The 17,803-nt window shown below is 32.6% G+C and overlaps 1 protein-coding gene across 1 annotated transcript in view; it reads left to right on the top strand.

The window, feature by feature from the left end:
* The window catches only part of LOC127702839 (uncharacterized), a 91,729-nt gene extending 79,466 nt beyond the window's left edge, over positions 1-12,263 (top strand). Inside the window, exons 25-30 of the mRNA XM_052207142.1 lie at positions 141-224; positions 1,213-1,371; positions 4,982-5,105; positions 6,045-6,941; positions 7,722-8,855; positions 9,960-12,263. Coding sequence (XP_052063102.1) covers positions 141-224; positions 1,213-1,371; positions 4,982-5,105; positions 6,045-6,941; positions 7,722-8,855; positions 9,960-10,003 — 2,442 coding nt within the window. The 3' untranslated portion in view covers positions 10,004-12,263. The remainder of the gene's footprint in view (positions 1-140; positions 225-1,212; positions 1,372-4,981; positions 5,106-6,044; positions 6,942-7,721; positions 8,856-9,959) is intronic.
* The last annotated feature ends 5,540 nt before the right edge of the window (positions 12,264-17,803 follow it).

The following is a 17,803-nucleotide window of genomic DNA, read 5'->3' as shown; positions in this document are numbered from 1 at the left end:
TGTGTAGTTGTATCAACATTATCAGGTATCATATCCAGGAAAATTTTTAGAAATTATTTTTTTTTTACAAATAATCTTTTATTTTAGTTAATAGAATTGTATAGGGATATTTTTTCTTAATAAATAATCTTTCATTTTAGTTGACAGAAATGATTAGGAATTTGAAAGAGTTTGTAATAGAAAGACAGAGAGATATGAACAGGATGTTTCCACCAACTATTCAGGTAAAAGAATGTTAGTGAAAAAATGTATGAGATCAAATTCAATGCAAACAACAAGAATGATCTTCAAAGGTATGCTTGAGACTAAAACAGAAAGAGGCCAAAAATATATTAAGATTGAGGCCAAAAAATAGTCCTAAGCAGGACATTTTTTTATTCTTTAATAGGACACTACCTAGCAGTTAAGCTAATAGAGTTGTGTGGAAGGGTTGTAACTTTTGATATTCCTAATTTACAACACACAAAAAGACTTGTTATTGATACCATGTATTTAAAATTTATTTTCCTTTACTGGACAACTTAACTTAAAAAGTGATTTTTGTTATAACTTGAACTATTTTTGGCAGTTCTATAAATTTTGCCTTTAAGTGTAAAGATGAATAAAACTATTTATCCACCTCCCCTCAACTTTCACATAATTAGCATCAAAATGGTTAGTAGTATAGAAATTTTCACCAGAAACAACTGTTTGTAATATAATGGGACACAATTGAGTAAAATTTTTGATTTTTCGTAATTATGAATATGTATAATGGTTGGTATCTATTGTATTGTAAATTATGAATATGTATAATGGATGGCATCTATTGTTTTGTAAATTATGAATATGTATAATGGATGGCATCTATTGTTTTGTAAATTATGAATATGTATAATGGATGGTATCTATTGTATTGTAAATTATGAATATGTATAATGGATGGCATCTATTGTTTTGTAAATTATGAATATGTATAATGGATGGCATCTATTGTTTTGTAAATTATGAATATGTATAATGGATGGTATCTATTGTATTGTAAATTATGAATATGTATAATGGATGGCATCTATTGTTTTGTAAATTATGAATATGTATAATGGATGGTATCTATTGTTTTGTAAATTATGAATATGTATAATGGATGGTATCTATTGTTTTGTAAATTATGAATATGTATAATGGATGGTATCTATTGTATTGTAAATTGGGTACATGTTATTTTTATAGGAACATCTTAAGGCAACATATGAAAATTGTAAGAATGACAGTGGGAAAGGACTTTTCCAACGCATGAAGAACAAAATGGAAGGAGGGGTTGATAATGAACGACCTAACATGTTCCAAAGTGCATCAAGTACATTATTGACTCAATTGGAACAGTTAATGGTAAGTGTTGCTCCATCGATGGAGTAGGTTCAAAATGATGTCCTGTTTCTAGTTAACATAACCATTATCACAATGGATGATAGTTAAAACAATGACTCAATGTGAAAAAGGGTTTTTTTTTTCTTCCTTATAATTTTTAGCTCACCTGGCCCAAAGAGCCAAGTGAGCTTTTCTCATCACTTGGCGTCATTTGTTGTTCATCATCGTAGTTAACTTTTACAAAAATCTTCTCCTGAAACTACTGGGCCAAATTTAAACAAACTTGACCACAATCATTATTGGGATATCTAATAATGATAGTTTAATAAATGTGTCTGATGACCCATCTGGCCAACCAAAATGGGCAACATGGCAAAAAATAGAACATAGGGGTAAAATGCAAGTTTTGTCTTTTATTTTAAAAAACGCTATAAATAAAGAAAATCTGACTTGTCAGAAATGTTGAGCTCTACCTATTGTCTATTCATGTCAAAAACTGGTAGATGACTTCTTTTAAGAGTTATTGCCTTGAACCCTTTCACCGATAGCCGGCCTGACAGAAGCTACTCTGAGACGATGGCTTCCCTGGCTATTATGACACAAGTGGGAGATCTTCATATTAAATATTAATAAAAACTTGTCTGTAGTTATTTATGTCTTTATATTATTCACTTACACTAGGACACAGTTTTGTTAATGTTTTGATCATTTTTTCTTCATAAAAAATCAAAATTTGCGAATTTTCGGCATTAGAGAGATGAAATTCTTGAAATTTGACTTTTTGACCCAAAATCCTAATTTTTAACCCAAAATGGCAAAAGTTTGAACAATTCAACAAGGTTGTACAAATTCCTTATACTGAACGATGTCTTTCCAAGTGTTTTTGTACATAAAACGGCATTTTATGTTAAAAAAATATACAAGTCTGGCTTCAATTCTTCCATATTCTTTCAAAAAAAAAAATGTTTCCTTATTTCAAATTCTAGTAAAATCCGTAAATTTCATCTGATTTTGACATGCTTTTCAACAAACGGAAGCGCCATGTTTACACTTTCATCTGGGTATTCAACAAAGAAAGATAACTTGTGTTTTCAATGTTTTTAGCGGGAAATGTAAAAGAGGTATTCCGATCCGGGACTCATCGTCAGCTGTCTGAAGGGTGAATCCCGGTAAACGGAGTTTTGTCGGTGAAAGGGTTAAACTACAAATTTTACCATTTTTTTTCATTTTTCCCTATTATCTTGAAATCTATAGATATAGAGAGAAACTTCAAACAGCAAAAATGATCAGCAAGTCAAAATCTACAAATAAGTCAACAAAGCTGAAATCATCAGATGACTTCTGATTAGAGTTATTGCCCTTTAATGACAATTTTAATCATTTTTATTGCGTTTTTTTATTAATATTTTACAAAAAATCTTCTCTGAATTACAGGGCCAAATTAAATCATACTTGGCCACAATCATTATTGGGTAATCTAGTTCAAAAAATGTGTACAATGACCCCACCTGCATGGCTAAAAACAGAACATAGGGTAAAAAACAAGTTTCGTCTATTATCTGGAAAACCACTATGAATAGAGAAAATCTGTTCAGAATGTTGAGCTCTTCCTGTTGTCCATTTACGTCCACCGTCAAATGTTTTCTTATAGTACTTATTGCCCTTAAATATCAAATTTTACCAATTTTTTGAATTTTTGCCTGTTATTTTGAAAACTATATTAGATAGAGAGAAACATTAATCCGGAAAAATTAATCAGGAAGACAAGATCTACAAAAAAGATGAATGGCTTAAATTGTCAAGAGAACTAGTTATTTAAGTTATTGCTCTTTTATGACGCTTTTACCAATTTTTTGGGGGCAATTTTGCCTTTTATCTTGAAAATTATAATAGATAGAAAAAAAAACTTTAAATAGCAAAAATGATCAGCATGACAAGATCTACAAATAAGCCATCATGGCTAAAATCTCAAGTCAACTGGTTAATGGAGTTATTGCCCTTTAAAGAAGATTTTTACCATTTTTGTCGAGCCTGCGACTTTTGTCGCAGAAAGCTCGACATAGGGATAGCGATCCGGCGGCGGCGGCGGCGGCAAAAGCTAACTTCTTAAAAGCTTTATATTTTAGAAGATGGAAGACCTGGATGCTTCATACTTTGTATATGGATGCCTCATGTTACGAAGTTTCCGTCAGTCTCATGTCCAATGTCCTTGACCTCATTTTCATGGTTCAGTGACTACTTGAAAAAAAAGTTCAGATTTTTTGTAATGTTAAATTCTCTCTTATTATAAGTAATAGGATAACTATATTTGGTATGTGCGTACCTTGCAAGGTCCTCATGCCCGTCAGACAGTTTTAACTTGACCTCGACCTCATTTCATGGATCAGTGAACAAGGTTAAGTTTTCGTGGTCAAGTCCATATCTCAGATACTATAAGCAATAGGTCTAGTATATTCGGTGTATGGAAGGACTGTAAGGTGTACATGTCCAACTGGCAGGTGTCATCTGACCTTGACCTCATTTTCATGGTTCAGTGGTTATAGTTAAGTTTTTGTGTTTTGGTCTGTTTTTCTTATACTGTATGCAATAGGTCTACTATATTTGGTGTATGGAATGATTGTAAGGTGTACATGTCTAGCTGGCAGGTGTCATCTGACCTTGACCTCATTTTCATGGTTCAGTGGTCAAAGTTAAGTTTTTGAGTTTTGGTCTTTCTTTCTAATACTGCATGCAATAGGTCAGCTATATTTGGTGTATGGAATGATTGTAAGGTGTACATGTCTAGCTGGCAGGTGTCATCTTACCTTGACCTCATTTTCATGGTTCAGTGGTCAAAGTTAAGTTTTTGAGTTTTGGTCTTTTTTTCTAATACTATATGCAATAGTTCAACTATATTTGGTGTATGGAAATATTTTATGATCTATATGTCAGTCACGCAGGTTTTATTTGACCTTGACCTCATTTTCAAGGTTCATTGCTCAGTGTTAAGTTTTTGTGTTTTTGTCTGTTTTTCTTAAACTATAAGCAATAGGTCAACTATATTTGTTGTATGGAAGAATTGTTAGCTGTACATGCCTGCCTAGCATGGTTCATCTGACCTTGACCTTATTTTCATGGTTCATTGGTCAATGTTTAGTTTACTTGGTTAATGTTAAGTTTATGTGACAGTTGTAATAAAGCTTTATATTTAGGACTATCAACATAATATCAATGATTAGTAAAGAAGGCGAGACATTTCAGCGTGTGCACTCTTGTTTTTAGTTTTTGCCTGTTATCTTGAAAAGTATTATAGAAACAAATGTGAATAGAAACTTTTAAAAGCAAAAATTATCAGGAGAACAAGATCTACAAGTACGTCAACATGACTGAAATTGTCCGTTAACTCTTAGTAGATCTTGTCCTTTCATGATGATTTTTACCTAAAAGTGGCCATTGTTGGAGTTGATTAGGTCTATTTCTCAGATACTTGAAGCAATAGGTCAACTATATTTGGTGATAATAATGAAAGGAAATAATGGTAATTAATGTAAGTTGATTAAAAAACTAATGATAAAGTTGAAAGAAGTAAAACAGAAGAAACATTGGAAGATCAAAGGTCAATACTTTCTACCATTTTCTTGTCTATTATTAGAATGATGTGATTGATAAAGTAAAAGAAGTGTGTTCTACATTGTGTAGCAACTTACAGGCAGTATTTGAACCGTTGTGGAACTCTTGTGAGGCATCAAAACAGCTTAAAAGTACATTATTTAAAGGTTAGTCATTGATTTTCATGCTCACCACAGCTTTAAAGTACATTATTTAAAGGTTAGTCATTGATTTTCATGATCAGAACAGCTTAACAGTACATTATTTAAAGGTTAGTCGTTGATTTTCATGCTCACCACAGCTTTAAAGTACATTATTTAAAGGTATAAGTCGTTGATTTTCATTGAGATTTTAAGCTATAATATGTATTTATTTACTGATTTTGGAAATTACGAGCTTAGTACATTATGAATACATTTCAGAATTGGGTACAAATGCATAAAAATGTGTAAAGTAAATGAGGATGTGATGAGACAATAATCCAACAACACTGGGTAATCAAAGTTGGAAAATCTAAAAGTATACAATCTCTAGCAATTTGTAAGTTTCCACAAGATATAGCAAGTTTTATATTTGATCAAATATTTTTAAATTTGATTCAAATCAAATGAAGCACACAAGCTAGCTTTTAAACAATTTTTTTGGCCTGTGCTTTTATTTGTGATTATTAGAATATACATATACCTTGTTGAAACTCCAAATTAGCCATATGTTGGTCAAACCGGACTTTAAAATTTGTATATAGGAGAAAGGTGAAATACACATTTCAGTAAATATGAATCGGGCTATTTTGAAGTTTTCTATTTAGCATAATATTGCTATGTTTCAAGTGTAATGCAGTAATATGTTTTTGTTTATCTATTTTCTGGCTTTGTAGAAGATGCATATTAGTTCGCTGAAAAAGTTAAGTCCATTGCCGACAGCACCGTTATATTAAGTCATAAAATAGATAATGATTTCATTGATTTCTCCATACTTCCACATGTCATTTTGTGTAGTACAATTAACATGCTTAGCACAAAACTATTATTTCAATCTTTTTTTCAAATTATTAAAGATGTTTATATGTTAGATGAATAAACAGGTTTTAAATATATATTTTTTAGACATCACTGAGGCAGCTTTAGAAATGTCAAGTTTGTGTCAAACTGCTGGTGTACAGTTACCTATTAGGTCAGCTATGAGCACAAGGGAGGCAATTCATTTACCAAGGACAACTACACATGGAACTTCAGGGTTGTCAGATGTTGCTACGATGGTATCTTCTACAAGTCAACATTCACTCTATGCCAACAGAGTTGTAGAATTACCTGGCTGTTCTGCTACAAGTATAGCATCTAATATTTATGATCCAGGGCAACAAGATCCTTTAATGCCACAAGCCAGTCAAGCTATGAATAAGGGTATTCCAGGGAAACTAGTGAGGCATAACACTGCAGTGGAAATACCACATTGTGGAAGAGGAACAATCAATAGAATCCAATCAACAAGTACAGTTACAAGAGCCACTAATGTCAACAAACAAACTTGTTCATCTGCAGGATATCAGTTTGGATTGCCTGAAAACAGCCCTCTTCATATACAGCCTTCTCCAGCTAATATTTTACAAATTAAACAAGTTGAGGATAACTGGGAAGAAAAACTTACTCATGGAAAAGAATCTTACAATTTCATGATGAATACATCAAATTCAAAACCATCACAAGTAGCTGTTCAACAGCCCAAGACTTCAGTTGCACAAAATAATAGGACCATTGCAGAGAACCAATGTCAGCAGTCTGGAAATACAGCTCCAAAGTATGTTTCTATTTTAACTGGTCATGTGACATACAAGAAACAAACTGGTAATAAGGACCTAGCCAATAATAGCACACAAAGGGGACAAGGCAAACCAGGAAACAATAAAGTGAATGAAGGTAATTTTCGGCCATTGATTCCTACTCCTGGAAGAAGGTCTGTTGATGGAGGACATGGAGCATCTTCATTGGTTCCCCAGAGTTCAGGTATTTATTGCTACTGATTTCATGGTCAAAGGTTATTGCAGGTGTATTTGCTCTAGGGTGTCTAGAGGCACATTTTGCAGTCCCCTTTCTGTAGGTAAAATGTTAAAATACCTCAAACCAAAAAAAAAAGAACACCACTATTTTAGTAAGTGTTTTGACCTTCCCATTTGGTCATGTTTGTAAAAAAAAAAATTAAACATATATCAAATTTTGATATAGATAATTCCTACACAGGCAAAATAGTTTTTCAAGTGTTGATGAAGTTGTTTTTTTCTTTTTAAATGTTACTTTTAGTGTATTTTTTTGGAAATATAGCTAATAAATAAAGTTAAATAAAGGAGATACTACTGATTCATTGTTATTTGTGGGATACCAAGTTGTGTGGGTAGATCACAGATTTAAATGTTGAAAAAGTATAATTTTTCCATAGGCTATTATACAGACTGTGACAAAACCACATAGTCAAATGTCAATGTAAACACAACTTATCCTCAATTCATGAAAATAAATGAGCCCTCAGTATATGAGACACCTACCCAACAACACTAAGTTTTGTTAACCACAATGGATATTTAGAATTCAAAATATAGTCTACAACAACAATGCACAAGTGCCAATTATACATATATACTTAAAAATAAGCAGATACAAAGCTCAAGGCAATTGCAAAAATGTAAAGAAGAAAGAAAAAACCCATATCAAAATAAAAAAATGGCTTTTTCTTCAGTAAAACTAAACAGAATGCTTTCAAATACTATATATGATATCTCTTTTGTACAGAATCAACAATGCCAGCAGTTTTTCCTACATTTGGGAGATCAAGAAGTGTGGGAGGAAATCATACTGCTGGACACAGTACATCCTCAATATCTAAACCTGTTTCTACAATCTCACAAACACATGAGACCAGACACTCAAACCAAGGTACATCCACGACATCTATACCTGTATCTACAATCTCACAAACACATGGAACTAGACATCCAAACTCATTGCTTGTTTTACAATCACCTGTGAGTGGAAGACAGAATGCTTGTACTCATCTTGTGTCGCAGCCATCTCCTATTGGACAATCTGTTGTTCAAACGTCGCGCATGAATTCACCCATTCTCACTATTCACAGTTTCTCTCAACCATCTGATTTTGTACTGGAGCAAAAAACAAACAACTCGTATGTAATGAAAACGCCTTCATGCATTTCATCTCATCATCCATTAATTCCAGGAAATTATGTGCCTGTGACTACTGATGTGCCCTTGCCTTCCGTTAGAGCTAATCCTACTCTGAGAACTGTTGCACCAACACAGATGACTTCAGTACATAAAACTAATACACAGCCTTTAGACATTGGTCAACATATAGCAAGGTCAACAACACACAAGTTTACAAAATATCCTAATCATTCAACTGTCAGAAATACTTTAGAAATTCCTGTCACTTTGAATGATCAAAGGCCACTTACCTCATTTGTGCAGACAACAAGAACTTGCCAAACAAAAAATATGACACAATCATCTGCTGTGCCAAAGTCATGCAGTTCTCAAAATGTTTCTCATGTGAGATCTTGTATTAATAGATTACCATCTACAACCAATGTCACAAATTCAAAGACTTCTAGAAATTTAAACCCAGTCACATCTACTGTTGCAAGTTCACCGATCTCCAGATTACCTGAAGCAAACTATGACAGCCTTTCACGTAATACAAAATCCTTACATGAAAAAGCAATGATTGAAGACATAAGAGGAAAAGTTTGGAGACTGGGAAAAAGAAAGCAGAGTGACTATAGTCAAGGTTCAAAGCCATCTTTAAACCCAAATATCTCAACATCTGTTGTCTTCACTACTCCTGTACAAATAAAGACAGAAGCAATGGAGGAACCAGGACCACCAAAGCGAAGACGACCTCAAAAAGGTATGACAGTAAAAGAGAACAAATTATGTTTTGCTTAAAACTTCATACTATAAATGCTGACCAATTTTCTCTTTTCTCTATTTTAGCAATATCTGAGCAGAGCAGCAAATTGTTTGCATAGGCTTATATAATGAATAGTATTCAGGGTTATTGTTCAATCATTGTGTCAAGTATTTTGGGGGATTAAAATCGAATTACTAAATCTTATATTAAAAAAAATCTTCAAAGATATTAGGTGTTTTGTATGCCAGATACACGTTTTGTATGCCAGATACACGTTTTGTATGCCAGATACACGTTTTGTATGCCAGATACACGTGTCTACACAAGACTATATAACAGTATGAAGGCCACATTCTGCATTGATATTATATCACACTTTAGAAGGACAACATAAATTATCAAAATATTGGGTAGCAAAACAGACAACACAAACGAGCAACATTCATAGATGCCAACAGTTACACTTTTTTTTTGTAACTGAGAATCGTAGTTGTCATAAATATAGGAAGACATTTGTTTGTCACTGTGTGCCTAGTTGTCAGCATGATTATTATAAAATTTATGGTAAAAATATTATTACTGAAAAAAATCGTAAATTACAGAAATATTTATACATTTTTACTGATTGCAACAAAGGGGGGTTGGCATCTGTGAACATCCCACTCCTAAAAAAAGAAATACCACAAACATAAACAAAACAACAAACAAAAACTTATCCAGATTTTCTGACTTGGTACATGCACAAAATGTGGTGGTTTTAAATCGGTGTTATGTGTGCAAAACCATCCATTGGCCTATATGCCATATGTGTTGTAAAAATAAAGCACAAGAAAAAAACCCTGCTTCGAGCATTTACCAATCCATGCCCACTTATTTGAACAATGAATTAAAAGACAGCAATAAATTTTGTACAATTTTTGTCTTGGCCTCAACAAAATATTTTAATGCAGGTTTAGCAAAAGAGCCAACTTATTTTTTTAGCTATTTGTCCTGACGTATAAATTTGACTGCACATGATAATTTTTGGGCAGAACTAATATACATTAATTCTGACTGAGAACACACTTTTCTGTATATTGACTTTGTAGATATTTATTTCAGGCAAACCAGTAGTGATAACTATTAGTGATTCAGACTCGGATTGAAAGATGTGAAAGTTTAGATACTGGAAAAAATGTACAACAAAGATTATTATAAAGAATGCTAATGACTAAACATATGATGTTTTGTATGGTAACACCTTAACATTATATGGTTTTGTATGGAAACAATTAAACAAGTCATGGTTTTGTATGGTATCAACAAAACACATTATGGTTTTGTATGGTAACACCTTAACATTATATGGTTTTGTATGGAAACAATTAAACAAGTCATGGTTTTGTATGGTATCAACAAAACACATGATAGTTTTGTATGGTATGGTATCGTAACAATGATACACACCATGGTTTTTTATGGAAAAAATTAAACAGATTATGATTTTGTATGGTAACTATGGTAGCTATTAAACATCATTATTTAATGTAAAAAGATAGTGCATTTAAAGGATATGTGCTTATATAAATTTAGTGCTTAAAATCTAAGAATGAAGATTTTACCATTTTTATTATTTTAGATTTCTGTTTTATGTATAAATTTATATTTTATGCATGTTATTGGTATGAAAAATAAAAACTTGTATGTTATCTGCCAAGAAATGCTATATATTTGATGTTGAAAAAAATTACGACCTTTTCTCAAACAAAATATGATGTTACCGGTGTACATGTATATATATATTTTTTTTCTAGTCCACATGTTGTGTTCTTGTCATTTTGTTGACAACTTATAGTGCTTTAAATATATTAAAATGATCATGTGTTTTAAACAGTAGCATCTAGTCTTAATCAATGCTTCTGTTATGTGAAATCTACTGCAAAGCCATTTTGCAATGTTTTATTGTCAATTTTTGTTTAGTCAGTGATTCTTAGAACAAGTTGAGGTTACGGGATATTTTCAAAATTTTATATTGATATCACTTACCAGGAGTCTATTTGGAGAATCCCTCAAAAAGATGGTACAGACTTTTGTTAGCAATAAAAGTTTATCGTGAAGACTGGTCACATGTCCTACATTGTCATTCAAGACCAATAGAAGCTAATATTGTGTGTTTAATAAACGTATAAAATTACTTAAGGTGCAAAAGTTATCTGGTGCTTAGATTCATTTCAGTATTATTAAAAAAGTTATTGTACTGTTTGTTTAGTCAAAATTATTCAAGATTCTATAAATAGAATATTATGTTCATGTAAATAAGAAAGGTGGGAAGATTACCTAAGTTGTTGTGTTTTGTTGAAAGAAAAAACTTTTTATTTAGAATTTCAATGTGATTCAAGACTAGTAGAAACTAGTATTGTGTTTTATAACTGTATGATAGATACTTAATAGGAAAATTATGAGGTGCTAGGGTATATTGCAGTATTGACGAAAACTCCTGTATTGTAGTGTTTGTATATTGTATTGTAGTTTTCCTCTTAGTTAGTAGCTCACTTTTAAACTTTCAGTTTTTTGTCTTTACTCAAATTCTGCAAGTAATATATGATTTGTTATAACTTACAAATAAAAATGATTTATGATTTGGGTCATAGAATTTTGGCACAATTTCATATTAAAGTTTAAACAAAATTTATAGCTATGCAAACTTGTTTAATTGTTCACAAATTCTCAGGATTTTTTTTATAGATATTTAAGCATTCAGATATGTTTTAAAAAAAAATAGTTCAGATACATCTTGCACATTGATAGTTCTTTTTGATGCCATTAAATCAAACTTAGTGTATTTTTTATACATAAACATGTGTGCTTTGTTACCTACTTTTGTATTTTTCCTTATAAATGAAATGTGTTTTTAAGGCTTGGTTGTGACTGATGAAGAAATCAAAAATACATTTATATGTAATTCCTCAATCAAAGTTGTGATATATTATATGTTTAAAGAGAAAACACTTGTTCCTTATCCATTTTTCCTTGCACTTGTAATAAGTAACTTCATTTTATCAAGACCTATTTGAAAAATTGTTACTTAATAAAATAAAAATAGCACTGGTTTCAAGTATACGAGCTTGATTCAATAACTCGACCTGAGTTCAGCCTGGGCAAGTTCACTTTCAACTTGAGCATTTTCAGTTGCAAGGAAATATGAACTAGGATGAGATGTTTTGATGTTAAGTTTGATATATCTGTCCGAATGTTTTTGTTATTTTGATTATGTGAAATACAAGATTACAGATTAGCAGAGTTTCATTTTACTTTTTAAAAGTAAGATGTTTTATTTGAAGAAAAACTTACTTCAGATGTTTATAATTGTTTTGATTTTATACCAAAGATGTATAAATTATATAGACAATTAAAAAAGGAAATGCACAGACAGTTTCTTTATTTCATATTTCTAGCTTACAATATAAATAAATAAAGATGTTGATTAATCAGTGAGACAGCATTCAAATACATTTTTGTACCGAAATATGAAATTTGACTTTTTGAGGGTGACCTTTGGAAAAAAAACTAATGTAAGTTTTACTTTCAAACCAGGGTCTATGGTAATAAAACTTCACTCAGTACTCGGAGTAAAAGATTTGAGCATGAAACCCCAAATCTAGCATTTTGATTGGTTGAAATCTGAGTCGCGAGTACAATAATCTTACTCCAATTTTTTATGACAGCAAGACAACGTCTTATTTATTCATATGATTTTTATGCTCCCGCCGTCACCATCCGTACCTACATCCCAAAATTGGTTTCCACTCTCTAACTTTAACCAAATGTTTTGAAACTTATATACAATGCTTATTACCACAAAACACAGATCAAGTTCGAATTTGGGTGGTGTCACTTTTACCGTTCTAGAGTTGTGTCCCTTTATAATGTTATATGCAAGCGGGGGTATCATCTGTGTCCCATGGACACCTTCTCCATTTAATTTATTATGCCTGGCCTGTGATAGAAGAGGGCAACATGTTTTCTGGTCTATGTGTCAATCCGTGTAGTACTAATAGAGACAAATGAAGGGAGATGTGAAGTACAGGTTTTAGCCATTATAGCAACTTATCAAATGAACACATCAATAGGTCTTCTTACAGCCCAAAAACTGACCAGTGCCAACACTTTATAACCTGCTATAGTGATCACTAGCCTGTCAACTATTGAGGTCACGAGTTTAAATCTTGCCTTTTGGAAGGTGTGTTTTAATATTGATCTTAATTGACAAGGACTTCGTCATCGTATACTTTAAAAAAAAATATCTTCTCTGAAGAAACTACTGGACCAAATGTTACCACACGTTATCTGAAATTCTGAATGTTCCAAAATTGTATCTGGGATTTGCCTAAAATGGAACATAGAGGTACATAGCTGTTTCTAGCTTGTATCTCAAAAACTAAAGCAGTTAAGAGCAAAACTGACATTAGTAAAAATGATCAGCAGGTCAAGTTTATCTAGCATATTTTCAGTTGAACCAGACAACCTGATTTTTTTTTTTTTTTTTTTTAGAAATTAAGTTTTGGTTATTATCTTGAAATCTATTATAGATAAATACTTTGAATTGTAAATATGACCGAAACAATCAGATCTACAGATAAGTCCATGTGACTGAAATTGTCAATTGACAGCTTATGGAGTTATTGATCTTGAAAGACAATCTTGACCATTTTTGCATAAATTTCAGAAGATGGAGAGAAACTTATTGCAAAATAAAATCTACAAGAAGGTCAACATCCTGAATGACAATTTTTACCCATTGTTTGAGTATTTTTGCAGTAACTATTATAGATGGAGAAATTGAATCAACATGACTGAAACATCAATTGAGGCCCTTAGCGGAGTCATTGTCAACTGACATCTTAAAGGAGTTATTGTCCTTAATTGATTTTTACCCTTTTTTGAGCTCACCGGGGCACAAAGGGCCCCATGTGAGCTTATGCCATCACTTGGCGTCCGTCGTCGTCGTCTGTCGTCGTAAACTATTTAAAAAATCTTCTCCTCTGAAACTACCGGGCCAAATACCTTCAAACTTTAACTAAATGTTCCTTAGGGTATCTAGTTTATAAATTGTATCCGAAGTTTTGATCCATCAACAAACATGGCCGCCATGGCTAAAAATAGAACATAGGGGTCAAATGCAGTTTTTGGCTTATATCTCAATAACTAAAGCTTTTAGAGCAAATCTGACATGGGGTAAAATTGTTCAATTGGTCAAGATCTATCAGCTCTGAAATTTTCAGACGAATCGAACAACCCATTGTTGGGTTGCTGCCACCGAATTGGTAGTTTTAATAAAATTTTGCAGTTTTTTGTTATTATCTTGAATATTATTATAGATAGATATAAACTGTAAACAGCAATAATGTTCAGCAAAGTAAGATCTACAAAAAAGTTTTATATGACCAAAATTGTCAATTGACCCCTTACGGAGTTATTGCCATTTAAAGACAATTTTACACAATTTGTTCAAGTCTGCTAACATTTAAAAATCTTCTCCTCTGAAACTACTGGGCCAATTACCTTCAAACTTTAACTAAATGTTCCTTAGGGTATCTAGTTTATAAATTGTATCCGAAGTTTGTATCCATCGACAAACATGGCCGCCATGGCTAAAAATAGAACATAAGGGTCAAATGCAGTTTTTGGCTTATATCTCAAAAACTAAATCTTTTAGAGCAAATGTGACATGGGGGTAAAATTGTTTAATTGGTCAAGATCTATCGGCCCTGAAATTATCAGACGAATCGAACAACCCATTGTTGGGTTGCTGCCACCGAATCGGTAGTTTTAACAAAATTTTGCAGTTTTTTGTTATTATTTTGAATATTATTATAGATATATATAAACTGTAAGCAGCAATAATGTTCAGCAAAGTAAGATCTACAAAAAAGTTAATATGACCAAAATTGTCAATTGACCCCTTAAGGAGTTATTGCCCTTTAAAGACAATTTAACACAATTTGTTCATCAAGTTTGCTAACATTTAAAAATCTCCTCTGAAATACAGGTGAGCTATTCAGGCTCTTGAGAGCCTCTTGTTAAGCTCACCGTTCCGAAGGAAAGGTGAGCTTTAGCCATCACTTGGCGTCCGTCGTTGTCGTCCGTCTGGTGTAAACTATTTCAAACATCTTCTCCTCTGAAACTACTGAACCAATTCCAACCAAACTTAAGCTGAATGATCCTTAGGGTATCTAGAATAAAGTTTGTGTTTTATTTTCTGTTTCGTCAAAAAACATGGCCGCCATGGCTAAAAATAGAACATAGGGGTAAAATGCAGTTTTTGGCTTATATCTCATAAACGAAAGCAGTTAGAGCAAATCTGACATGGGATAAAAGTGTTCATAAGGCAAAGTTCTATCAGCCCTGAAATTTTCAGATGAATCTAATAACCCATTGTTGGGTTGCTGCCACTAAATTGGTAATTTTAAGGAAATTTTGCAGTTTTTGGTTATTATCTTGAATAGAATTAATGATAAAGATTAACTGTAAACAGCAAATATGTTCAGCAAAGTAAGATCTACAAATAAGTTTTATATGACCAAAATTGTCAATTGACCCCTTAAAGAGTTATTGCCCTTTAAGGACAATTTTACACAATTTGTTTATCATGTTTTCTAACTTTAAAAAATCTTCTCTGAAGAAACCACTGAACCAATTCCAACCAAACTTAAGCTGAATGATCCTTAGGGTATCTAGAATAAAGTTTGTGTTTTATTTTCTGTTTTCGTCAAAAAACATGGCCACCATGGCTAAAAATAGAACATAGGGGTAAATTGTAGTTTTTGGCTTATATCTAAATAAAATGCTCCGCTGGGCGCAGCTTGATACGACCGCAGAGGTCGAACCCTGAACAGTTGGGGCAAGTATGGACACAACATTCAAGCTTGATACAGCACTGAATTTGGATTGTGATTAAATATTTGACACAGCATAGGGTTTCTGACAGAATGAATGTGGTCTAAGAACTCAAAAATTTTTAATTTACCTATTCAAACCATATCATTATTATTTGCTTTTATATATAAATCAGAAATAACCAATTTAAAATGGAAAATTTTAAAGAAAAAAAATATCCCTCCCCCAAATTTTTTGAACCCCCTTATGATTCATCACCCCCAAACTCAATCCCAGCCTTCCCTTTGTGGTATGGTACCTTGCAGTACAATTTCAGAGAGATCCATACACTTGAACACAAGTTATTGTCTGGAAACTAGAAAAATGCTTGTTTTTAGGCCCCTTTTTGGCCCCAAATTCCTAAACGTTTAGGGCAATTACCCCCAAACTCAAACCCAGCTTTCCCTTTGTGGTATGGAACCTTGTAGTACAATTTCATAAAGATACATACACTTACACACAAGTTATTGTCCTGAAACTAGAAAAATGCTTGTTTTTTGCCCCTTTTTGGCCCCTAATTTCTAAAATTTTGAGGCAATTACCTCAAAATCAATCCCAGCCTTCTCTTTGTGGTATGGTACCTTGCAGTACAATTTCAGAGAGATCTTTAATTAAACAGCATCGTCCGCCTGGTGTAAACTATTTCAAACATCTTCTCCTCTGAAACTACTGAACCAATTCCAACCAAACTTAAGCTGAATGATCCTTAGGGTATCTAGAATAAAGTTTGTGTTTTATTTTCTGTTTCGTCAAAAAACATGGCCGCCATGGCTAAAAATAGAACATAGGGGTAAAATGCAGTTTTTGGCTTATATCTCATAAACGAAAGCAGTTAGAGCAAATCTGACATGGGATAAAAGTGTTCATAAGGCAAAGTTCTATCAGCCCTGAAATTTTCAGATGAATCTAATAACCCATTGTTGGGTTGCTGCCACTAAATTGGTAATTTTAAGGAAATTTTGCAGTTTTTGGTTATTATCTTGAATAGAATTAATGATAAAGATTAACTGTAAACAGCAAATATGTTCAGCAAAGTAGGATCTACAAATAAGTTTTATATGACCAAAATTGTCAATTGACCCCTTAAAGAGTTATTGCCCTTTAAGGACAATTTTACACAATTTGTTTATCATGTTTTCTAACTTTAAAAAATCTTCTCTGAAGAAACCACTGAACCAATTCCAACCAAACTTAAGCTGAATGATCCTTAGGGTATCTAGAATAAAGTTTGTGTTTTATTTTCTGTTTTCGTCAAAAAACATGGCCACCATGGCTAAAAATAGAACATAGGGGTAAATTGTAGTTTTTGGCTTATATCTAAATAAAATGCTCCGCTGGGCGCAGCTTGATACGACCGCAGAGGTCTAACCCTGAACAGTTGGGGCAAGTATGGACACAACATTCAAGCTTGATACAGCACTGAATTTGGATTGTGATTAAATATTTGACACAGCATAGGTTTCTGACACAGAATGAATGTGGTCTAAGAACTCAAAAATTTTTAATTTACCTATTCAAACCATATCATTATTATTTGCTTTTATATATAAATCAGAAATAACCAATTTAAAATGGAAAATTTTAAAGAAAAAAAATATCCCTCCCCCAAATTTTTTGAACCCCCTTATGATTCATCACCCCCAAACTCAATCCCAGCCTTCCCTTTGTGGTATGGTACCTTGCAGTACAATTTCAGAGAGATCCATACACTTGAACACAAGTTATTGTCTGGAAACTAGAAAAATGCTTGTTTTTAGGCCCCTTTTTGGCCCCAAATTCCTAAACGTTTAGGGCAATTACCCCCAAACTCAAACCCAGCTTTCCCTTTGTGGTATGGAACCTTGTAGTACAATTTCATAAAGATACATACACTTACACACAAGTTATTGTCCTGAAACTAGAAAAATGCTTGTTTTTTGCCCCTTTTTGGCCCCTAATTTCTAAAATTTTGAGGCAATTACCTCAAAATCAATCCCAGCCTTCTCTTTGTGGTATGGTACCTTGCAGTACAATTTCAGAGAGATCTTTAA

Source organism: Mytilus californianus, unplaced genomic scaffold, assembly GCF_021869535.1.
Source record: "Mytilus californianus isolate M0D057914Y unplaced genomic scaffold, xbMytCali1.0.p SCAF_5, whole genome shotgun sequence".
In the NCBI taxonomy this organism is placed as follows: Eukaryota; Metazoa; Mollusca; class Bivalvia; order Mytilida; family Mytilidae; genus Mytilus; species Mytilus californianus.
The sequence above is the reverse complement of the archived record's forward strand: the minus strand, read 5'-3'. Positions and strand labels throughout refer to the sequence as shown.